Genomic DNA, 23824 nt, shown 5'->3' on the forward strand with positions numbered 1-23824 from the left:
CGGGGGCGCCGTCCGGGGGTGCTTCCCCGCGCGCCGCGGGCCGGGCGTCATTGTCCTCCAACTTTCCGCGCCGCGCCCCCCGCCCGCCGGGCCGCACTTAGCGAAACTTTGCGGCGCGGCGGGCGGGCGGGCGGGGCGGGCGGCCGGCGGCGGGGCCCCCTCCACGGCGCCGGAGTTTGGAGGGGGCGGGGGAGCGTCCTTTTGTCTGGCGGGGAAGGTGCGGTGGCGCGCCCCGCGGGCGCAGGTTGAGGGCCGGGCCGGGGGTGGGGGCGCCGGGGCGCGAACATCTGCTCCGCGTTAGCGCGGCCCGGGGCGGCGGCGGCGGGCGGCCCGGCTTCAAAGGCTCCCGGGCCGCCCGCCTGCACCGGCCGTGGCGGGCGGGGTGGGGGCGGGGCGGGGGCCCCCGGCCGCTCGCACCGCCTCGCCCTGCTTCCGAGGCCGCTCCAGCCCCCCGATCCTGCGGCCCCCCGTAAGTTTCCAGCCCCCCCAGGTCTGCCTTGAAATCGGTTTCAGCCACCCCACAAAAAGTGCGGTTTCGTACTCCTCAACAAAGTCAGTTTCACACGCCCTCCGAGGAAGAAAAGACCTGGCGGGGGAGGGGGCGCTGGGGCAGCCGTTTCGCACCTCGTCCCGAGCTGGCGAACAAAGCGGGGGTTCTCCGCTTCCGAAGCGGGGTCTCCCTCGACCCTGGAACCCCCTCCGCCCCGCAGCCGCCCGGGAAGCCCGGGACCGAAGCCGGAGGGGCTGCGCGCTCCCCTGCGCTTCCTCTCCTGGGGGGTGGGGGAATGGGGGCCAGGCAGGTGAGCCTCCACCCGCGCTCTAGAATGGAGGGCCCTGGGGCTGTGCGGGGGAAACCCTGCTTTGGGGACACCCCCCCCACCCCCACCCCCGGAGCGGGAGGTAAGGGATGTTTTCAAAGTTGCTTAAAAATAATTCCCGGATACATCGTGACAATAAAACAACCTAGGGTGGTGGTGGTGGTGGTTTTTTTCTTTTTTTTTTTTTCTTCTGCTCTGAGTTCAGTTGTTTTTTTTGTGGGGGGAGGAGGTTAAGGGTGGAGGGGAGCTTTGTAGGTAGGTCCCTGCACCGGGCACCCTCCCCATTTTCAGTCGGGAATCAGGAAGGCGGTTGTGCCTTTTTATTGAAGATTGATTTTAGCTTTGAGTTTGGGGGCGACCTGGTTTACAACACGCTGTGACAGCTGTTGGGGGGCGGGGGTCACAAAATTTCCCTTGGGATGGGGCCTGGGTTGCCCTCCCCCTTCCCTGGCGGTGGCAAGCCTGTGGGGGGGGGGTTGGAAAGGAGAGATGGGAGGGGGAGAGGGGCGGGTTCTGGCGGATTGGTGATGGGACCACTCCCACCCTGCGTGCAGTTTAAAATTTGCAATCTGATTCCCTGGTGGTCTTGGAGAGTTTAGGGAATGTGCATTTGCAGACTCCCCCCCCATTGTTCAAACTCCCTGAGGGCTCTGGGGAGAGGTCTCCAGGGGCCCAAGCCAGGGAGTCCTGGCTGCCCTGCCCCCAGCCCCAGGGTCACGAAGGGGCTCATTCTGGGAAGACCCAAGCCCTCAGGGCCGTTAGAAGGGCTTTTTAAAACAGCTCTCCCACTCCCCATCTGTCCACCTTTGCCACGGTCACTCAGACTTCTTTGCTTTTCCTGTTCCCGTGTGTCCGTCCCCTCCTCTGTAGGGCCGTCTCTAGGCCTGAGGTGCCCACCCTGGGCCCTGGAGAATGAACCAGCCACAGAGGATGGCGCCTGTGGGCACAGACAAGGAGCTCAGTGATCTCCTGGACTTCAGCATGGTAAGCCAGGGCCCCGCCTTCCCGGGCTCCCGCCCTGCCTCTGTGTGGGCCTGTTCCCCCAAGCTTCCTGGGACAGAAGCATCTGCCAGAAATACCCCAAGAGCCAAGAGCCAGACCTCAAACTTGGCTGGGTGGAGGGTTCCCCGGTGGGAGGGGGCTGGAGGATTTGGGGTGCGGTGGGGTGCATGGACTATGGGCCAGCAGTGGCCTTGGCCTCCTGACCTGGAAAATAGGTGTGATCAGGGTTATTATTGCCGTGTGGGTACAAAAGAAGGAAAAAAAAAGGCACCCAGTACCGGGATGACTGGCGTGGGACCTGAGTGAGGCAGAGAAGCACAGTTGGTGAAGTCCGTCTCCTCAGTTACTCAGCCACATGGGGGCCAGCGTGATGGGTGGTCAGGAGCGGGGCGCCGGGGCAGGTGGCCGTAGGAGATCTGGAGGGTGTGGGAATCCCTGGGCAGCACAGCCTGGAAGAAACACTCTGACCTGGTGGTAGCTGCGACTGTCACTCTCATGACTACCATCATTCCGTGGTGGCGAGGCAGGCCCAGGCGGCACCGCCGGGCCCGACAGAGCTCCCGGGAGGGTGCTGGCTCCCGGGCATCACACAGCTCAGCTGGGCCCTTGGGTGCCGGGAGTGGCGGCCTCAGTGTGCTCATCTGTGCAGTGGGTCATCTGTCACCAGTGTCGGGTGGTCCGGGTGTCCTCTGAACCTCTGCAGCCTGCCCGTGGACACTTCCCTGAGTCCTGCTCCCACTCCTGCGCCAGGAAGCACTATTTTGATTTGAAACGGGTTGGGGGAGGGTACTTTCAGTCTGAATTTCACCCTCCACCAGGACGAGGCCCAGGCCACTGAGGCCTGTCGAAAACAAAAGTCCCCAAACCGAAACGACACCAGCCATCCTGTGGAAAAACACAGCCCACGGGACAGAGGGCTCTGGCTCCGGAAGGGCCATAGTGGTATTTTTGAGCCATTTTTAAGCCCCATTTTATTTTTGCTTCCCCGGCTGAGTAACCCAGAGGCAGTTCAGTTGTTTTTTTGTTAAACTGACAGGTCACAGACTATTGAGCTGGAACAGACTGGGGTGGGGGTGGGTGGTGGGCACAGGGTCAGACCTGGTCTCTTCGCCTCTTCTATCCGAGAGCCTTGAACCCCTCGTTCCCCCGCCCCTTCTGTCTGGTGGGTCCTAACGTCTCCTCCACCCCAGTTCCAAAACAGTGACCCATTTCACAGATGAGGAAATTGAGGCCGAGGGGTAAAGTGCCCTGTGTCTTCCCTCGGGGTGAACCTGGAGCTGGATTTCCACTTCCCGTCCTTGTCACAAGGAGAGAGGCCTGGTCAGGTCACTGGGCACAGACAGCCCCCGCCTCCTCCTCCGTCACTTCTTGGTCTCCTTGTAGGTGCTCCCTCCCGCCTACCCCAGAGAAATCAAGTGGATTTATGTTTTAAATTCGCTTGGTCTTAGACTGAGGAAAGGTTTGGAAGGGAAGTGTTTGCGGGTCCAATTTCTTGTGCAGTAGAAGAGGTGACTGTCAGAGCAACACGAAGAAACAGCTAAGCCGTGGCATCAGCCGCTGTCCCTGCCAGGCCCTGAGTCTCCACAGTTAGAAAGGAAGCTCATCAGGGCATGAAGGGCACGTGGGCTCTGAGCAGTGGGGGACGCCTGCGTGCTTGGCTTTCAGTGTCCCGTGTGGTCAGGGCCGTGGGCCCATTTCACAGAAGACTGAGGCGGCAGGGTAAGGGGGGGGCAGTGTCAGGGCTGACAGGGCCCAGTGCCCCTGTGGCAGACGCCACGTCAGCGCAGCCCCTGGTACCCTAGGGGACAAAACAAAGACTTGGAATGGGCCCCCCCCGGGGGGCTTGGCTGCTGACCCCCAGGCCTAGGGTCCAGTTGGTTCTGACTGTGGTTCAGCTAACACCTCCCTCAATGCAGGCCTCAGTTTCCCCAGTGGGGCAGGAGCCTATGTGGGAAATAGGGCCCTGGGGAGGCTGGGCCAGTTGAATGAGCACAGCCACGCCCCCGGAGGGGGTTGCAGACCCAGCGAGAACCTGCTTCCCGCCAGGCTCCACGCCTCCCATGAGCCCCTGCTGCCCCGCCCGCCAGGGCCAGCTGAGCACATGGCCTCTGTTTCTCTCCTGTGGAACGGGGCGTGGGGACAGGGCTCGTGACGCTGCCCTGAGAGTCCTGCCCACAGGCACTGTGCCCTCACCTCCTGGCTGAGCGGGGTAGGTTAGGGGGCTGGGGGGGTCAGCAGCTCCCCAGTGAGCCCCTGGCCCTGATTCTGGCCACCTTTAATCACTTGGGCCCTAGATGGAGTCTAGGGCATGGACGTGTTTTGTTTTGTGTGGCAAAAGGGTTTGTTGATGTTGGGTTTTCTTGGCTAATGCTCCTAAGCTGTTTAATCCTGAGAGACTTAACACGGTGGGTTTGGGTAAACCGGGGGGGGGGGGGGGGGGGGAGGCAGCCTTTCCACACGGCGCCCAGGAGAATCACCAAGTCACCTGTTGGGGGGTGGGCACAGCCTTTCCCAGGTCCCTCCAGCTTCCTGGCGTTCTGGGCCTCAGCTTCTCCTGAGGGGCAGATGTGATGAGGGCCCCAGGCAGCCAGTGAATACAGAGCCTGGCACGTGGGGGACACTTGACCCAGGTCAGCCTCCTCCCATCCCAGTGACTGGGCGGAGCTGTCCTCCCCACATGCCTGCCGCTCAGGGTCAGGGGCGTGCAGGACAGGAGGGGATTCTGGCCTGGGGAAAGGCCTGTGCGCAGCTCACCCTCGCTGCTGGGCTGGGAGCGATACTTTAACTTTTTAAAGCTGAAACTTAAGGAAAACTTTGTATTGCTTCTGAGAGCAAGTAAAGGGTTTCCAGTCCTGAGATCAGTTACTCCAGCTGCAAACAGCAGAGTTTTTATTTTTTAATATTATTTAAGTAAACTCTGCACTCACCCAGTGTGGGGCTAGAACTCACGACACCAAGATCAAGAGTTGCCTGTTCCACCGACGGAGCCGGCCGGGCGTCCTCCCAGCAGAGTGTCTAAATTCTACCAGATACGCTGTTACTGGCAGCAGGACGGACCCCCAGGCAGAGCTGGGTCCTGGCCCCCACACTCCCCTCTCTGTCTCTTCCCACAGATGTTCCCCCTGCCCGTGGCCAACGGCAAGGGCCGGCCCACCTCCCTGGCTGGTGCCCAGTTTGGAGGCTCAGGTAGGACCCTGTGGCTTGGGGCAGCGGGTGGGCTGGGAGCACCGGGCGGCGCATGGTGCTGGGGCCACTCAGAGGGGACATCAAAGGAGGACGTGCTTGGGGGCGGTACCCAGCCGAGTGGGATAGGGGGTGAGGGGCCTGGGGCTGAGGGGCACATGTGAGGTGGGGACTTGAGCCTCCTGGGTCCCCGTGGCCCCTATGGGGCCCTGGGTCTCCAGTTTAAGGGGGAGGTGGAAGCCCAGGAGTTGCTGGAATCAGCCCTCACTAAGTCTTGCCCACGTTATGAGTCCAGGGAGGGGCCCGGCTCTTGGCTGTTTTTTCAAATACATGTTACGGGAGTACCGTGTATGGGACCCAGCACTGGGGTGGCTGACCATCCTGCTGAGGACACAGGGGTGTTCCCGGGATCTGGGATTTTGAACAATGAAACTAGGGGTGTCCTCAGCAAACCTGGATGAGTCGGTCACCCTACCAGGCACTGAGGATCCACGACATGGCAGGAGGAGGACAGACCTTTCTTTCCTGCTGAAGGCACATGCCACAGGGGTTAGGCAGCAGAGCAGTAAGGAGGAGGTGGTCACAAAGCCGAGGTGGTCAGGGACGGTCTTCAAGGAGGTCCTGTTTGAGCAGAGACCTGAGGGGGGTTCAGAGTGAGGGGCACAGCCTGTGCAAAGATCCTGGGGCAGGACCAGGCCTGGTGTGTTAGAGGAAGAGCAAGGAGGAGCAGTGTGCCTGGAGCAGACTGAGCGAGAGGGAGGAGGGGAGTGCAGGGAGGAACGAGGAAGGTCCTGCAGGGCCTTGGGGTCTCGGGAGGACTTGGGCTTTCACTCCAGGGAGGTGGGAGCCCTGGAGGGCTGTGGGCAGAAAGCGGTGCCTTGTGTACATTGGAGAGTCCAGCCTGGTTGTTGGTGGGATTTGGGGGAGCCCCTCAGGGAGACCAGGATCTTCTGCCACTCTTTGGATTTTGGCATCTTTCCAGGGTCTCAGGATTGGGTGTGCGTCCTTCTGTGACTCTGGGATTTGGGGTGGAAGGTTCTTTCTTGGAGTTGTCTGTAAATTCCATTGGGGTATCCAGTGTGTTCTGGCTGGAGGAGGAGAGGTTTTCAGGGGTGGGTTGTGTTCAGGCACCCTCCACAAGGAGAGGGACATTTTGTCATGTCCCCCCCCCCCCCCCCCCCCCACCGTGCTGGCCTTCCCCTCTGCCTGAGGAAGTGGCTGCAGGGCTGGACAGAGTCCTCTCTGAGCTGTGGAAATCCCCACAGGCCATCTCGCTCCCTCCCTCTAGAAGTATTTCCCAGGACCTGGGGTGCTACCCTTTCTCTGGCTTGGGCAGAGGGTCAGGTTCTGGGGGTCTCCTTGGTGGAGATGACAGAGGCATGCCTTTGTCTCCCGCTGGGCCTCTGCCCCAGGCTGTTTTCCCTTTTCTGGTGTCCACTTGGGACCAGCAGCTCCGAGTCATCGAAGCCGCAGCTCCTAGGGGAGGTGCCCCTCCAAGCTGCCCACTTCTGGCCCTGCCCTGACCACTTCGGATGGGGACAGGGTGTGGTTGTTCCAGCCTGGGAGACCCCCGTCCTGGGTATGCAGCCAGGGGCCCCTCACCCAGTTCAGTTCAAGCCGTTACCACCAGCTTGAGCCTGGTGTGGCTGGGGACGTGGGACCAGGAACCCTAAGACCGGAGCAGAAGGGCCCGTCCTCGCTGCCACTCCAGGCACGAGACTCTGTGCCGCCTGCATCAGGTGGCGTGACCGTGAGCCTCAGTTTCTTCATTTGTAAAAGGGCGTGTGCCAGCGGCCAGGTGATTCAGCGAGTCCGGGGGTGTGAGTGCTTTGTAAACTGGAGGTGTGGGCGTGTCTCGGGGCAGCCCTCCTGGCCCTGCCTTCAGACCTGGGAGCCTCAGGACCTGGGCTTGGCCAGAGCCCCAGGGTTCTCCCTGCTCTGAGCTCACTTCTCCATCTTCTTCCTGGTGGGGCTGGAGACACCGGGAAGGGGGCAGGTTGCTGGTCTGTTGGCAGGTGGGCCCGGGGAAGGTCCGCCCCCGTCAGAGCGAGGCAGCTCACCCTCCTTCAGCTGGTCGTGCGTGCTTGCCAGGGGCTCCCAGATGCTCGTGGGCCCCGCCAGTCTCGCGCCACCTCGGGGCCGGTCCGCCTCGTGCATCCTGGTCTGGTGGACCTTCACGTCACCTAAGTCAGCCTGTGCCCTTGGGTCCGTTCTGTTAGCAAGTGGGCGGCGGCTCTGAAGGTCAGTGCGTGGAAGGGCTGCTTGAGAAGTGGTGGCAGAGGGACGTGAACCACTTGAGGGGGAGGGGAGGTCTTCTGGTTCGTATCTGGATCAGAGAACCCTCAAGAGGAGAACGCATCCCCATCCCCTCTCTCTTGGGAGACCATGAGGCACAGAGCTGTGTGACAGCGCATCATCTGCTGGAAACCGCAGGGTCCGAGGCCGCCCCGGACACCAGGAAGAGCGTATGGACGGGGCAGAGGACACCTGTTTATCGTTTCTGGGCAGCTTTCTCGTTAGCAGAATTGTGAACGTAACACGTGCTCAGGGTGACACTCCTACACTCGGGGACTGTCGAAGACTGTGCCAGCACCGGCCGGGGCAGGGGTCCCGTGGAGGTGGACTGCCCACGAGCGTGCCCCTCCGGCCCGGCCCCTTCTCCAGCACAGGTCTTCAAACTTGCCCTCCCACTTCATGGGTGACGAGGAATATGCCGTTCCAGGGGGCATTGATGACACTCGTGATGCGTGGTCACCTTTTCAGAAGCTCATCGGCCACGAGTTCTTTTTTGATGAGTTTTCCATTACTGTCTTGAGCCCCCGCCCCCCGCCCTCTCTGGAGTTGATCAGTTTCTTTGGAATCATTACAGACAGACGGGCAGTTAGAACTGCAGGACCGTAGCCTGGGAGCCGACCTTGGTACCACCCGGGCGTGATCAGTGTGAGTGCGGGGGTGGGCGGGTGTCTGCACACTTCTAGGCTGCATGGAGCGCCATCAGCTCACCGCCACAGTCCAGACGCAGAGCTGCTACCGCTGTCCGCTACCTCGTAGTCATACCCACCCGACTCCCTTCACCCCTGGCGGCCACAGGCCATTCTCCAGCTCTGGCTTTGTCATGTTGAGAGCGTCAGGAGTACGTGGAACCATGTGAGATTGTGTAACCTTCTGAGATTGGCTTTTCTCACTGAGCGGAATTCTCTGGACACCTGTCCAGGTTGTTGGCTGTGAAAGCCGTATCGGTAGTTTTTCTTTGCTGCCCAGTGAGCTTTTAACAATGGCAGCACTAATGCTTATCAACCACGATTTACTTCAATATTTGTTGAGCGCTGTATTCCAGGCACCAAGCCTGGATCATTTGAGTCCTTAGTCCCCACGGGTTGGTGAAATAAGCAAGATTGTCATTCTCGTTGCACTTATGGTGAGTTTAGTAACCGTCCCAAGTAACTCCCTGGTGCTGCTTTCCTGTGGTGTTCTTTATCCCTATGCTCTACTGCTCTTATTGACTTGTAAGAACTCTTTGCATAGGAAGGATGTTAGTCTTTTGTGAGCTACGTTGTAGTTTATTTCGTAACTTTGTAACTTGTTAACAATATTTTTTAATTGGTCTCAGTGTTTTACAGATTAAATTTGTATGTTGTCAGATCTTTCCATTCATGGCGTTCTAGTCTTGGTGCCATTTCTGAGAAATCCTTAGGAATCAGATGACACCGTTCATTCAGCAGTGCAGATGTGGGGGTCTCGAAAGCCCTTGCTTCTTGCTGCATCAGGCTGAGGAGTGAGGAGGGTATGGGAAAAGATGCAGGAGGGCAGAGGAGCGTAGGTTGGTGGTCCTTGGCCGAGCAGAGCCACAAGAAAGAAGCAGGAGGTAGAGAATCTTGACCGTGAAGTGGTCACGGGCTGACAGCCGTTCCCAGCCTAGTGCACACGTTGGGCTCACCCATGGGACTACACCTGAGCTCTGTTGGAAAGGCTGGGAGGGGGCCTGTAGCTTCTGGGTGATTCTGGGGGGTGCCTGTCCTCCGTAGAAGCACGTGTCCGTGAGAGGCCACACCCCTTTATGAAAACGGAGTGCATGCTGGTTGCAGTGAAAATTTCTAACGTAAGAGAAGAAAAAGACTCAAGTATAAGCTGTGTCCCATGAGAAAAGTGCAGTAAAACTAGGAAAGAGTAAAGAGTAGAACAAAATAAAAAGCCTGACTATTTGGAAATGTCAGCATTCTGTTTATGCACCTCTTGGGTTAAAGCATTAACGCAGCCCAGCGGAGGGGACCGAGACCGTTGGAGCCGAGAGGTGCGGGCCGAGCTGTGCGTGGAGCTGTGCTTGGGGGAGGATCGTGCGTGCCAGGACAGGTAGCTCCGGGAAGGAGTGTGTCCACGCTAGGGAACCGGAGAGCAGCTGAGTCGTGCCTGGGAGTCATGCCCAGGATGCGCCTTGGCGTCGGTTTGGAGGGCGCTTCCTCGGGTGCCAGGTGGCCGTGAACTTCTGTGTCCTCTCATCTTTCCGTCTCTTCCTGCCTCAGTGCCCCTGGTGGTAGTTGCCAGCGCTTTGCGGTGTGTCCCGGTCTTGCCCTCACTGTGCTTTTGCAGGGCCCCCCACACACATTGAGACGACGCGGTTCTGTGTTCTGATCTTGGGGAGGCTCACACCACGGCCCTGCCCCGAAGGGAAGCCCTATTGGGATGTGTTAGAGCATTGACTTCATAGCTGACTTTGGGAAGGAACCATCCGTCTACAGGGAGGTGGGCCGGTTCCCCCAGCACCAGGGATGGGTCTCACTCAGAGTATCGCTGACAGAAGCCCCTGCCCACGCAACTAAGGACCGTGGGCAAAGCACTGGGCCGGAGCGGACCAATCTGCAGTTTCCTGAGGTCAGAACCCGGTTTTCCCCCATCTGTTCGGCTTCTCTCTCTCGACCTGTACAGCTTTGAGGAGAAACTTCAGAAACTGATGTATGGGACACTTGGCTCTTCTACGGTTCTGTTTTGTTCTGTCCCGCCTTCTCCGGTGAGGGTGGTCTAGGTATTCTAGAAGTTTCCATGCCATGGTTTGGGGACCTTGTTCGTCCTGCTTGCCTCCCGACGTGCCTGTTGGTGCTCTTCTCTTGGTTTGGTTTTCTGGCTGACCAGTCCAGCCATCCTCGGGCCCCTCACCTGCCGCATCCCAGTGCAGACGCCGTGTGCCTTTTTGCAGTGGCCGGCGTTTCTAGAAACGCAGACGTGTGCTCCTGGGCTTGTCGGGCTCGTCAGTAGGACTGGGCCTGATGCGGGTGGTTGCCTGGAGGTCCATCCTCCCGTAGGTGTGTGTTTATCACACTTGGGCGCTTTCCTCTGGCCCCATGTGATGTCCACAGTGAGCGTGGTCTTGACTTTCCTTCTCCACGTCCTGATACTGTCCCCAGGTGCGGTCTGTGCCCCGCGTCAGCCGCCAGGCAGATTGGTCCGCTCCGCCCCAGCGCTTTGCCCACGGTCCTTAGTTGCGTGGGCAGGGGCTTCTGTCAGCGATACTCTGAGTGAGACCCATCCCTGGTGCTGGGGGAACCGGCCCACCTCCCTGTTTGCATTCGAGCCCCTTTTTCCTGCAGTGATTCCTGTTGAGATTTTGTTGGTGCCTCTTGTCAGCTCCGGGGTTGTCTGAGGGGAAAACCCTCACTTGGGACACAGGGTAACGTGGCTGGCGTGGCCTTCAGCAGCTTCCAGAGTCGCGCCTGTCCCCGTTCGTCAGGACGCAGAGTCCACGCCTCGGTTCGGAGTCTAGTGGCGTTTTCTTTCAGCTCTTTGTCCTTGATTCAGCTGCCTCTGATCTCTTACTGATTTTTCTTCTGAGGAACAGGCGTCACTGTCAAACTGCTCTTCTCTCCCCGACTTCTCTCAGACCTGTGGCTGGTTGGCTTGTGTTTGACTTCGGACTGCAGGCCGGCGCGCTCATCGACCTCCCATTTGGGGCCTGGTGTCGCTGGTCACACTTTTCTGTTGGGGTTGCATTCTGCGGGGTCCAGTGGCCATAGTTACACGGACTTCTATTATTTTTTAGAGATATTTGATACTTTTTTTTAAAAAATGTTCCTGTTGAGTCAAGTTGCTTTGGAGAGTTCTGATTTCCAGGCTGGGGGCGAGCGTCTGTCCCCCGTCTCATATCGAGGTCCCTGGTACAGAGTCCGGGTGCAGCTGGAGCCCTGGCCCCGTTGGGAAGACCCAGAGCCTCCCGCCCTCGCCACGGCAGGGCCAGCTCTGCCGCCGCGCACGTGTTCTTGAGGTGGCGTGGGGCCGTGGGGTCTGCGTCTGCTGCACGACCGTATTCCCATTTTAGTGTGTTCCGTGTCAGGGACCAAGAGCAGCGCCCCTTTCTCCGCGGGCATGTCTGTGGGTCTCTGCGTGTGCCCCCCAGGGCTCGTGCATGGCGGGAGGACAGTGGGTTCTGGGGCTCCCGGGGCTCAGGTCGGTGGGGTTGTCTCTCTCGGTCCAGCCCGTCCTCGGTGAAGGCTCGCCCCTCGGGCTGGGACTTGGATGCGGGCCTTCCAGCTGCTCCTCGCTGTGTCGCATGGCGCGTCTGCCCGGCGGCTGGTGCGTAGCCTCCCAAGCTCGGCCGGAGCTGTGTTCTGCCACTGCCGGGCTCGCAGAGTGCGGGAGGCTGGCGGCTGACTTCGTGGTTTGAATGACGTGTGGGAGTCCACGGCCATACCACCCTGAACGCGCCCGATCTCGTCTGAATGACGTGGGTGCGCCTCCCTCATCCCCTTCTTTGCGTTTTCGTTCATGTTTCTCAGGTTGCCGGAGGGCTGTCCGGGTCCGCAGCTCAGACGAGCGCCGTCAGCTCCATGCAGGGTGTGGTTTCAGGCTGGGTCTCGCTGTGCGTCGTTCCGGTCGTCGCGGAGCGCTGTCCGTCTCCACCTCGTGGGGTGGCCCGGGGCGCCCTTCGCACGTGGCTGCTGCCCTTCAAAGTCTCCTGTGGATTTGTGGGGTTGCTGCTCTGCTTGTTTTTTCCTGCTGTCTCGCCTTTTCCGTCTGAAATCTCTTCTACTTCAGAAGCCCCCAGGCTCCTTAATACCTTGAGGGTGCTTGGTGGTTGCTGCCTCAGATGGTCTTTTGCTGGGATAAATCCTAAGTCCGGAATCCCGGTTCATCTTTGGCGTCCCACGTGTGTTTCTGTCTTCTGTCTGTTCTTGCAGAGAGACCCCAGGTTGGCTTCTGAGCTCATATTGGGGGGCAGGTTCTCCCATCCCCACACTCAGCTACCACACGGGTCCCCTTGAGCCTGAAGCAGGACGAGGGTCTTCCTGAAATTTGCGGGGGGGGGCAGCTTCTGTAGCTGGGTGGGCCCCGTTTCTCTGAATTATCACGTGTTTGTGGGACCCACCTTACACGAGGCTGGCTCTGCCACCAGGGAAGCCCCAGGGTTGTTGTGTAGGAGCAAAGTCCCAGGTTTGGGGGTCCTCCTGCTCTTAGAAAGGGTGGGGTGTGGCCTCTACTCACTTCCTCTTCTGTCTCCAGTCGGCTTGTGCTCAGGTCATGCGGGGACCCCTGCTTTCCTGCCCCCACACTTGGGCGGATGTAGCGAGGGCTCCGGGCCTGTCCGTCACCTGCATCTAGCTTGCGTGCTGCTGGTCTCACATCCTACCGGCGACATTCTCTAACCCACTTCTGATCCTTTTCAGAACAGGGTGGGGAGGGGGCTGTTCTGGCCCTGGCCAACCCTGGGAACTTACTAAATTTGAAGTTATGCAGACCAGAAAAGGAAGCATTCTTGGGTGTGAACAGAAGGCAGAGGATAAAGCAGAGGGGTGGGAATATGGAGGCTGAGTGAGCCTGGGTTCAGGCCTGCATGCCCCTCGCAGTCCCCCCCCCCAGTTTTGAAATGATACAGGAATTTAAAAGTTGACCCCCCGGGGCACCTGGGTGGCTCAGTCGGTTGAGCGTCTGACTCTTGGTTTGGGCTCAGGTCATGATCTCAGGGTCGTGGGATCGAGCCCCATGTCAGGTTCCATGGAGTCTGCTCCATATTCTCTCTCTCTTCCTTTCCCCTCGAATAAATAAATCTTAAAAAAAAAAAAGTTAACCCCCAAAATCTCAGGAAGAGAGGCCTCCCCTGTGGGAGCCCACAGCCCCAACCGAGGAAATCCAAACTGGTGTGGATCTCGCTCCTCCCCGAGCCCCCGGGGCCGCATCTAGGCGGGGCTCCCCGATGAGCCCCGCAGTTTGGGGGGATTTCATTGTGAGAGGGAGAGCTGACTGGCTTAGTGTCGTCGCCGCCTGATAAATTGCAGGAAGAACAATTCTGTGAGCGCTTCCAGGTAGTTCTTGGACATTGTTTGTTTGAGATGCCGTCACCGTCACCTAAGTGTGGTTTTGCTGCTGTTACTGTTTCAGTCGTTGGGTTCTGGGGCCGCACTGTCCATCACTGCAGCCACGAGCCACATAGAGTCGTCTGAGTTTACGTTTATTAAAAGTCACGCAGGTTCCTTCCAGCCATCGTGCTGGCCACGTTGGTGATGAGCAGCCACCCGAGGCCAGGATAGGGCAGGCAGACGGGGCGGATGCTGTGCAAGTGCTCTCGGACGCAGGTTCATTAGTGGCTGGTGCAGCCGCGGAGTGAGGCATGGACGTTGCTGAGGCTGTTTGCAGGGGGCCAGCCCTGCGTGGGCAACGCTGGGAATACACAGAGGACCCCAGGCTCGGAGGGGATGGCCAGGCGACTTCCCTGAAGGAGGGTGAAGAATCTGCAGGTGTGGGGACCGGCAGGGCAGAACTTGGGTGGGCGTGTAGGTGGGGGTCCGCTCATGGGTTGGGGCTGGCGAGGGATGAGCTGGGGGAGGAGGGTGGTGGAGAGGGATCTGGTCTCTGCCCTGAGGGCCGCGGGGAGCTGCAGTGGCTGCTGGTGGGGCAGAGCCAGGTTTTGCTTCAGAAAGCTCCATCGAGCTCCCTGGGCCTGGAGGTGGGCAGGAGACCCCAGGTGGGAGGGGGGGGGGGGGGGGGGGAGCGCTGCTGCAGGACGACCCAGGGATGTGGCCGAGGGGACAGGGAAGGCAGGCTCTGACCTGCGGCAGCAGGAGGGAGGGAGGGAGGGGGAGGGAGAGCGGACAGCTCTGGGGGTCTAGCCTGGGCACCTGGGTGAGGGAGCACTCACAGAGCCGGGCTCGGGACCACCTGGGTTTTGCCTGCCCCACACCGTAACCCCAGCCCTGGTACCTACGTCTGTCGGTGGGGCTTCTTCCCACAGAGTAACCGGCTTCGGGAATCTTCCTCCCTACTGGGGTTGGCTGAGCTTCTGCACAGAGGGCCAGCGACGACTCTGTTCTGTCTCTGCAGGAACAAATGGGCGTGGTCACACGTCAGTAACACTTGATTTAGAAAGCAGGAGGCGTGGGGGTGGTGATGGGGGGCTGGCTTGGTATCTGGGCTGCAGTTTGCCAACCCAGGCCCAGGGCAGTCCGGCACGCGACAGGGGCCAGTGTCTGCTGGGGGCCTTTCCGAGCCCAGCCCCCAGGGCCACGGGGGAGGGGGCTCGGCGGGCACCAGGTCTCGCTGAGGGCCAGTGGTGGCGCCCACTCTGCAGCCCAGGCCTCCGTCCCCATGGCCACCTGGGCAGATGGGTGGCTTTCTTCCCCCCAGCTCCAGCTGGTACTGGAGCTCCGACCCGTGGGCCCGGCAGAGCTCCTCCTGCCCTCTTCCCTGTCCCGGGCCCGCTTCTGCCTGGGGCAGCCTCCCGCCGCGTGGGCTCAGAACCTCCAGCCTTAAAGAAGGAAGGCGTGAAAAGATTACGTTCTGACAGCAGGGCTTTAGGCTATTAGAACGTGGATCGGGAATATTATGAATATTCATAATGGTTATTAAAATGTAGGATTAATGGGGGGGGTTAATAACTGTTAGTGGAGTGGTGGGGGAGGGGCTGTCCCTAGTTTTGACATTTCTAGGAGAGGGGAGGCCGGGGGCCGGTGGGGGCTTTCTCCAGGAAGGGCAGAGCCAGACCTGGTTGCCTCTGCCAGGAGCTTGTGGGGTCCCTGTGGGTGCGAGGCCCTGGGCCCCGGGGTACCCTTCATGCTGCCAGCTCCACAGGGGCTGGGCTGCAGGCGCCCAGTTGGAGTTGTCCTCAGACGTGGTCTGTCGTGGTCTTGGGACGTGGCCTCCCTGCTCACCGTGGTGGGGTCCTGGCACCTCCAGGGGCATGTTGTGGGTGGCTGCAGGGGTGGGGGCTGCTCCAGAAGGAGAGGGGTAGCAGGCAAGTGGGTGTAGAGGGAAACTGAGGCTTGGGCTGCTGGTACTTTGCCCAAGGTCGCCCCTGCCTCACTGGCCACTCTCTTCCCCGGTGTGGATCCCCCAAACCTGGTGGCTAATGGCGGGAGCCCCTGTGGGTGCGGCCCCTCCACCCCTGGCTAAGGCAGCCCCCCACTGCAATTACGGTGGAAATTTTTGATTAGAAAATAAAATTTGAATGCGGTGTATGCATATTCATTAGGTTGAAGGATTAATATGCATAATTATGCAAATGAGGCAGCAATTAAACACCAGTTTGGGGGGATGATTAACACAAAGGCATTGCAATAGGATGAAATTTGAAAGAAGTTTCTGATAAAGATGAGCGGGGGAGGGGAGGTGGGCTGGCTGAAGGATTCTTGCTGGGGTTCTTGCCGTCTCCCCAAAGTCCAGCTGTGTGGGGTCACAGGGCAGCTGGGGGGGGGGTTGTGCCTGGCCCACACGGCGGGGCCGGGCACAGGTCCCTCCAGCCCACCTCTCCCCAGCCTGACTTGGGTCCTGCGGAGTGGGGTGTGTTCATCCTCCTGTTTCCAGAGGAGGGAAACTGACGACAGAGGGGTACTGGGGCCAGGCCGGGGGCTCAGGGCCTGTCCTACGTGTGTTTGTCAGGCCTCATGGTCTTGCTGCCTCTGGTGGATGGGGTCAGAGCCCCGGCCCAGGAAGGCTGTGTGCCTCCTTGGGGGGGGGGTAGTCCTGGGTGGTGCCTGGGAGTGTTCGGGGGGAGATAAGGGTCCCGCCCTGCCCTGCCCCTCCGCTCCAGACCCAGGTCCTCTGTCACACTGGTTAACCCCCACTATGCCGTGGGCCTCTCATAAGTGGGGCTCCATTCAACCCGAAGGGGCTGCCAGCCTGGGCCCGTGGTAGCCGTGCTGTTATTTCAACAAAGGAGTGGCTTGTCTCCCGATCTGTCAGTGATGGGAAGGGAGAGACTCCCACTTCCCCGAGATCAGAGCTTTCGCGGTGCCCTCGTGAACCTTTCTTGCAGGGTCAGGAGGGACTGAGCCTGATTCAGATGCCCCAGTCCCTCGTGGTCAGGGCTGGACCGGAGGAGAAACTAGATGTGGGGGGAGGAGGCTCTGAGAGTGAGGGCTCTGCCCAGGGTGGGCATCATGGCTGGGGTTTGGTGGATGGGTAGGAGTTTGCTGGCAGAGGCAAGTGGTAGAATTGTTTTTTGAACTGCGGGCCTTACGGGTGTCTGGAGTGCTTCCTACTAATGGCAGTTGTTTGTCTTGTTTTTTAAGATTTTATTTTTTGGGCACCTGGGTGGCTCAGTCAGTTGGGCGTCTGCCTTCAGCTCAGGTCATGATCTCAGGGTCCTGGGATCGAGTCCCACATCGGGCTCCCTGCTCCACGGGGAGCCTGTTTTTTCCTCTGCCTCTCTCTGTTTTTTGTGAATAAATAAGTAAAATCTTTGAAGAAAAAAAAAAAGGTTTTATTTTTTAAGTAACATCTATAGCCAGCATGGGGCTTAAACTTTCAATCCTGAGGTCAAGAGTTGCATGTCCACCAACTGAGCTGGCCGGGCACCCCCTTGGCAGTTTAAATATGGGCAGAGCGAGGGTTGGGTAAGGCCAGACAGGCTCCAGGGCCAGGCTGGGTCAGGAAGGGCCCGGAAAAGCGGCTGAGTTGAAGGAGGGCTTCTCCCTGAACTGGTGGAAGCCACAGCGGGCTTCAGAGCAGGGTGGCGGTGAGGGTGACCCTAACTCTCTGTTCTGTTGCCCTGCAGGTCTGGAGGACCGGCCCAGCTCGGGCTCCTGGGGCACCAGCGACCAGAACAGCTCCTCCTTTGACCCCAGCCGGGTAAGGAGTCTCTGTGAGGCCCGAGACCAGGGTTTCCCTTCTCTGGGTTGGGGAGTGTATGGGAAACTGAGGCTCACAGGGGGAAGTCAGAGGCCAAGCTGGTCTCCTGGGGCCATGGGCCCAGGGACGTGGGTTCAGGCCCTGACTCGGGCACTTACGGGCACGCCTGCCTCCTGGAGCTCATCTCCCCAGCAGCCCTCATAGCCATCTGCCTCCACAGACCTACGGTGACGGCACGCACTTCAGTGAGCCCCACGGCAGTCTCTCTTCATCCACATTCCTGGGCCCGGGGCTTGGAGGTGAGTGTCCGCGCGGCACCGTCCCCTCCCCTCGTGCTCCCCTGTGATCCTCCGGGTGCGGCCAGTGTGCTCGGGCAGCTCTGCTTCGGCGGATTCTCCCGAGCAGAGCGTGTGGGTGGCTGGGGCCTGCACCCCTGGAAGGCAGCCTCAGGAGTCCCGGCAACTCAAGGAGGCGGTCAGAGCCGGGCTGCGCCCTTCTGAGGCCGGCCGAGAAAGTGCGGATTCGGGCAGGTCTGGGCTTAGTGCCTCCCACTGGGACCCAGGTGAGGACTGTCCCTTCTGGAGCCTCGGTGTCCGACTGGCGGACTGGCACCCTCGCAGCACTTTCCGTGTGGCGGGTCATGAGGCCTTGCCCAGCTCCCGGAGCCCCGCAGCCTCCCCCACCTGCAGACGGGCCCACTGAGGCTGAGCCCGAAGGGACCTGTGCAGGGCTCCCTGGCTTATGGGAGCTGGCGGAGGCTCAGCCTCTGGGACCATGAGGGCCCACATGAATGGGTGGCTGTGAGGGTCCCCGGGACTGGGTGCACGGTGGGAGCTGGACAGGCAAGCATGGCGCCCGGGAAGGGAGGGGGGAAGGGCAGCGTCCAGAGACCGCCCGGGAGCCCATCTCCCAGACCAGGAGGGTAAAGGCCAGCCCCGCGTGTGGCCTGGGGTGGCCTGTGCACCTGCAGGGACTCCGGTTACTTCTGCCGGTTCCTTCCTCCCGCGTCTTCCTGATGTGGGCAGTTTCCCACGGCCAGGCCTGGTCAGCAGGGCCCAGAGCCCAGCTGGGTCCCAGGCCCACCACGTGGCACCCAGGCCCGCCTGGCGAGCTGGCGGGGAGGTGGGCACAGTGCAGGCCTCGCAGGGCTTCATGCTGTGGCCCCCGGCCTGGTCTGGCTCCCCAGCTCTCATCCCACCTGACGTGCAGGCCCGTGGCATGGATTTAGGCACCTTCTCTGTGCTCACAGGGTCCCCTCACAGAACCTCCATTTCCTCTCCTTGCCATCCTCATCCTGCGTCTCAGGAAGCCCCTATTTGGTGCTTGCTGTATGCAGGGCCTGAACCCCAACACCTCATTCTTGCAGGGGGAGCTGAGAGTCTGGGAGGGGAAGCCACCTTCCTGGGCCGAGCCCAGAGCTGTGGCTGGGCGGGCAAGCCTTGCTTCACATGCTGACCCCGGGAGGAAGGAAGCGCAGGCTCCACACCCCCTTCCCCACCCCCACCACGTTTACTCCCTGGACCGGGGCAGCCCCCCCACCCCCCACCCCCCGCCTCTGGCCTCCAGGCCTGGTTTGCTGATCCTTCCACAGGCCCAGTATCGCCTGCCCTGAGGGGCCATGGGGGCAGGACTGTGGGCACAGCCTGTGGAGCCCTGCCCCCCCCCAACCCTCAGCAGCACCTGCTCCAAGAGTTTGGCCAAAATTGTAATTTTATGCTAAAGAAGCTGGGAGATTTTTTCTCTAGCTTGAGAGTAATTCCAGTTAATTGTCCGAGCATTTGAATTCTTTTTTCACATCGAGGCTGGTAACGGTTCACCCTCAGTGGACACCAGCACCCGGCTGAAGCCTGATTGAGCCAGGGACTCTGCTTCAGGGGAGGCTAGATCCAGGCATCCATCTGCACTGGTCCTGCTGGGCAGCCTCTGTCCCCACAGCCGCAGGTCTTGCCTGCCCACATGGGGGAAGGGCCCCTTCTCACCCGGGGACGTCACGTGCTCGTTGATGAGCTAACGGCTGGCTGGGTGCTGAACCTCACAGGTGCACAGGACCCCCAGCCTGTCCCTGGAACCTAGCCCCCTGGGAGCTGATGCCTCACGACTGTGAATGGAGGAAGGGGAGGGCAATGGGGGCGCCAGTGGTGTGCTGAATCCTCTGAAGGTCATCTTGGGACAGTGTCTGTCCCGACCCCTGCTTGTCCCCCAGGCTGACGGGGAGACCAGCATCCCACCGAAGTTCTCTGGGTGTTGTGCACAGAGGACACGCCCACTGTATGCAGGCGTGTGCCTGGTGCTGGGTCTGCCTGTTGGGACATGCCACCCCCGGGGTCAGCTCCTAGCGAGTCTTTTCTCCTCCAGGCAAGGGCAGCGAGCGGAGCACGTACGCCGGCTTCGGGAGAGATGCAGGTGTTGGCGGCTTGAGTCAGGTGAGATCCGCGTCTGAGGCCAGGGCCCTGGGTCTGCTGATCCTGGATAGCTGGGGGGCTGCAGTCACTTGTCTGCCCCACCACCTTTCCCCCGGGGTTGTCGTCTGATCTGCAGAGGGTTCCTTGGCTGAGCCGAGTGCTGGTCACCTGCAGCAGGACTGCGCCCTGGGCCAGACCAGCTGGATGTGGACGGGGCAAGGGGAATGCTGGGGAGGCCACACCCCTGCCCCATGGCTCCCAGACCTGGGGTCCAGGCTGGGGGTTGCCATGCACAGCTGGAGGGGTCTGAGAGACACGTGCCCACCCCCGAGTGGCAGATGGGGACACGGAGGCCAGCCTGGTAGCTCGAAGGCCCTGCCCCCACTACCCCCAGGCTGGCCCTAGGGTCCCCTGGCCTCCTAGGCAGCCCACCCCACAGGTGCCCAGCACAGCTGACCCAGCCGAGAGGCTGATGTGGGGGGTGGGGGCAGGTGGACAATGGCCAGCTACCGTGGTCCCCTGCCTGTGACTCCTCAGTGCAGCTAGGCCTCATCCCAGAAGGTGCCACCTGTTTGCACGCTGTGTCATACTCACAGTAGAGCCCCCGGGGCGTCCCCTCTGTCTCCACAACGCCCATACCCATTTTACAGATGGGCAAGCTGAGGCATAGGGCTGCCACTCACTTGAGCTGCAGAACTGGCTTGAACTCCAGTTGTTTCTGCTTTTGAGGGAAGAAAGCCTGTTTCAAATTAAAATATGCAGAATTAAACCATTTATCTTTAAAAAAAAAAACAAAAACAAAAAAACAAGAGCACGCATGGAGTCAGCCTGGCAGGTTTCTTTGACACCTAGATGCGGGTTTTGCATGTTGAGCCTCCTTGGAGTGGGGGCTGCAGGGTTGTTGGCAACAGTTTTGCTTCTCAGTCTTTATTCAGGAAAAGAACCGTGTGGCTTGGGGCCAGTCGCATCTTAGATCAGAGGGACGTCCTGAGCAGGGTAGGCAGGGAGCTCCCGCTGAGGGTCCCTGTCGCCCCTCATGAGGGTCTGAACAGCCCCCGCCTTCGTGCCAGCGTGTTTGCTGGCAGAACTGGCCCGGGAGCTGGGGCTGGGCCGGGTGCGAGCCTCGGCCTCCTGACCATCTCCCCCTCTCGTCCCCCAGGCTGGCTTCCTGCCCAGCGAGCTGGCCCTCGGCAGCCCCGGGCCACTGTCCCCTTCAGGTGCCAAGGGCGGCTCCCAGTATTACTCCTACCCTGGCCACCCTCGGCGGAGAGCCGCGGAGAGCGGACTGGGTGAGTGGGGGGCCCGGGGCAGGGGTGGACAGCCGGAGCGCAGGCTGCCGGGGGGGCGGGCGGTTCGCCGAGAAAGGAGCAGATGCCCTCCTCGGTGCCGCGTCCTGCAGGGTCGCTGCCCCCCCGGCGCCGGGCGGGAGCACTAGGTCGGGGTCACGTGAGCCCCTGGCTGCGGCGTCCCTGCCGACAGGCGGGCCGGACGCGCCTCGCTCGGTGCCTGCTGTCGGCGCTCCCACGCGGTGACTTCCACCTGACATGGGTTTGCCCCACTGGACCGTCACAGCCTTGTCACACTCGGGAGCACCAGCCGGCACCGCTGACTCTGCGCGGGGGTGTTTTAAATGGCAGCGTTAGCCGCCGAACGCAGAATTGCGGGAACCAGGGCGCTCGAGAGTCCACGAGGACTCTGGTCTCCAGAACCGGAGGCGGGCGTTGCACGGCCCACCTCCGCTGGGTCACATGTGTTGGCGACTCGGGCTGTCCCTGTTTGCCGCGCATCTGAGTGGCTACAGAAGCCCGGCGGGTCGAGATTTAGGGTCCCTGAGTTGAGCGAGGAGGGGGACTGCCAAGCACAGGACCCAGGGCGGGGAGGCGTGACTGGGAGCGTGGGGAGGGACGCCCCGCTGTGGACCCCACCCCAGTTGCACACCCCCAGACCTGTACAGATGGGCCTGGGACCGCATTTCAGTCGTTTGGCTACCGGGAAAGCTCGGGGGGCTCTCTCTCTCTGCCACCGCCTCTCCCCGCATCCCTGGCTGGCCGGGGTGGGAGCCAGGCTGACCCGGCTCGCTCACTCGTCTTGCTCCTCACAGACACGCAGCCCAAGAAGGTCCGGAAGGTGCCGCCGGGTCTCCCGTCCTCAGTGAGTTGTGGGATGGAGTGGGGTCCCACAGGCCAATTGCCCAGGCTCAGGGGCCCTCTCCGTGGGGTTACACAGCGTGTGACGGGGGGAGGGGGCACTTCTGCCCTGAGGCTGTCACTCTGACGCAGCCGGTCCCCACGGGCTCTGGCTCAGATCCCTCCTGTAGGAGAGCCCGATGTTCTTTGTGGCCAAGGCACCTTGGGAACGGTGTGAGGGGGCCCTGGGGTCCGGGTTCACAGGGTGCCAGGCCCAGCAGATGGCGCTGGGCTGGGCGGGGCTCACCAAGCCACGCTCCGGCGATTTGCTGGGGTCCCCGGCTCAGCCGCCGCCCTCTCCGCCTGGCCTCCTGCGCTGGCCCCAGGGTCCGGGTCAGGGCTGGCACTGCTCTGCGGCTGGGAGGTGCGGGTCAGGCTCTTTGAAGATCTGGTGTGGGAGGTCATCGACCCCCTGCTTCCCCATCTGAGTCCCCACCCCGGTCCCCTGGAACATCAGAGCTGAGCACCCCGGAGCCTGACTGAGCCACGGCCACGCCCCCGCTTCTGGTCTGTGCTAGGGCATTGCCAGCTGATCCCGGCACTTTCCTGCCGGCCCAGCCTCAGCTCCAGGGAGCGCCAGCCGATCAAAGTTGCCATGATCCTAGAACTTCCTGCCACCTTGAGGGCAGGCTGTTACCCCAGGGCCCTGCCTCTGCAGCCCGCACGTCTTCTGTGATCAGGGCTGGGGCCTCGGGGGCTTCCAAGACAGGGAACGAGGAAGGAGGAAGGGCTGGGGGCATCACAGATGGGCTCTGACAGGTCATGAAGGGTTGGCTGGGTGCAGGAGGGGGAAAGCATTCTTGGTAGGGGGTCCAGTCTGCAAAGGTCTCTGGCATCAGAGGCTGGAACTGGGGGCGGGAGGCAGGACAGGGAGGTGGAGGGTGGAGAAGGACCAGGAGAAAGGATGCCACTCGAGCCTTGAGTGCTGGGCCAGGGGAAGGCTGAGAGCGGCACAGAGCGATGGGGTGGTGGGTGGAGGGCAAGCCTGGGGACGGGGACCTCCCCATCTCACTTGAGCCCTCCTGCCTGACCGCATCTGCCCATCTGCAGGTGTACCCGTCCAGCTCAGGTGAGGACTATGGCAGGGACACCACCGCCTATCCATCTGCCAAGACCCCCAGCAGCGCCTATCCCCCCCCGTTCTACATGGCAGGTATGTGGGGGCTCACCTGAGACAGTTGGGGCTCCAGGTCCCTCGGCAACCCGCCCTCACCATCTGCCCCTCCACAGATGGCAGCCTGCACCCTTCGGCCGAGCTCTGGAGTACCTCGGGCCAGGCAGGCTTTGGGCCCATGCTGGGTGGGGGCTCGTCGCCCCTGCCCCTCCCGCCCGGTGGTGGCAGCTCTGTGGGGACTGGCGGCGGCGGCGGGTTTGGCAGCCTGCACCAGCATGAGCGCATGGTAGGCCCGCGTGATGGGCGGGGGCGGGGGCGGGCGTGGGGGCAGCGCCCCCAACGGATGCCCCTGACCCCATCCCCATCCACAGGGCTACCAGCTACACGGGACAGAGGTGAACGGCGGGCTCCCGGCAGTGTCCACCTTCTCCTCCGCCCCCACGGCCGCCTATGGCGGGGTCTCCAGCCACACGCCCCCCGTCAGCGGGGCCGACGGTCTCATGGGTACTGGCCCTCTTCACCCCGCTTCCAGATGGGGCCCCTCCAAGCTTGAAGCCTGGCTGGGTGCAGGAGCCAGGCCCTCGTCACTCACGTCCTTCCTCTCCTGGGCTTGCCCCACACAGGAGCTCAGGCTCCTTGGGCCACATCTGTGATGTTTGGAAATGGCCCTTTGAAGAATGGCTTCCCGGTTTACATCTGGGGAAACTGAGGCTCCAGGGAAAATGGCTCACGCGGGTCCTGCTACCTACCTGCCTGTCCCTAGAGCCTCTGTGGCGGCAGCGGACAGGATTTCAGGCCGTTAACCAAAATCAGGGGCTGCCCGGTGCTGGGTGGGGGCGTCCATGCTCGGCAGCCAAGCACATACGGGAGCTCCCGGGTGCGGGGGATGCCCCTTCCCTGAGGTTGGGCTTCACCTCTCTCCACCCTCCAGGCTCCCGCGGGACAACTGCCGGCAGCTCTGGGGACGCCCTTGGGAAGGCATTGGCCTCGGTGAGGCGTGGGACACGGTGGGGGAGGGGTGGCTGGGCTGGTGAGCCCCCGAGGCTGGTCCCTGACTGGTGGCCCCGTGTC

At 61.4% G+C, this 23824-nt stretch overlaps 1 protein-coding gene across 10 annotated transcripts in view; it reads left to right on the forward strand.

The window, feature by feature from the left end:
* The first annotated feature begins 397 nt into the window (after positions 1 to 397).
* Positions 398 to 23824, forward strand: part of TCF3 (transcription factor 3) — a 31912-nt gene continuing 8485 nt past the window's right edge. For 4 of the 10 annotated variants that reach the window (XR_004677914.1, XR_004677915.1, XM_034998502.1 and 1 more), the window contains exons 1-11: positions 1334 to 1802; positions 4934 to 5006; positions 16978 to 17051; positions 17272 to 17350; positions 19407 to 19474; positions 20613 to 20742; positions 21555 to 21604; positions 22690 to 22792; positions 22870 to 23039; positions 23125 to 23257; positions 23685 to 23743. Coding sequence is in view for 7 of the 10 variants with exons in the window: in XM_034998502.1 (XP_034854393.1) it covers positions 1731 to 1802; positions 4934 to 5006; positions 16978 to 17051; positions 17272 to 17350; positions 19407 to 19474; positions 20613 to 20742; positions 21555 to 21604; positions 22690 to 22792; positions 22870 to 23039; positions 23125 to 23257; positions 23685 to 23743 (1011 nt within the window). In the remaining 3 variants the exon portion in view is untranslated. Of the gene's footprint in view, positions 470 to 1333; positions 1803 to 4933; positions 5007 to 16977; positions 17052 to 17271; positions 17351 to 19406; positions 19475 to 20612; positions 20743 to 21554; positions 21605 to 22689; positions 22793 to 22869; positions 23040 to 23124; positions 23258 to 23684; positions 23744 to 23824 lie in introns of those variants that run through there. The other 6 variants (XR_004677913.1, XM_034998504.1, XM_034998505.1 and 3 more) reach the window with 3 other exon arrangements.

This window comes from Mirounga leonina, unplaced genomic scaffold (assembly GCF_011800145.1).
Source record: "Mirounga leonina isolate KUSES-001 unplaced genomic scaffold, KU_Mleo_1.0 Mir_94, whole genome shotgun sequence".
NCBI classification, from domain to species: domain Eukaryota; kingdom Metazoa; phylum Chordata; class Mammalia; order Carnivora; family Phocidae; genus Mirounga; species Mirounga leonina.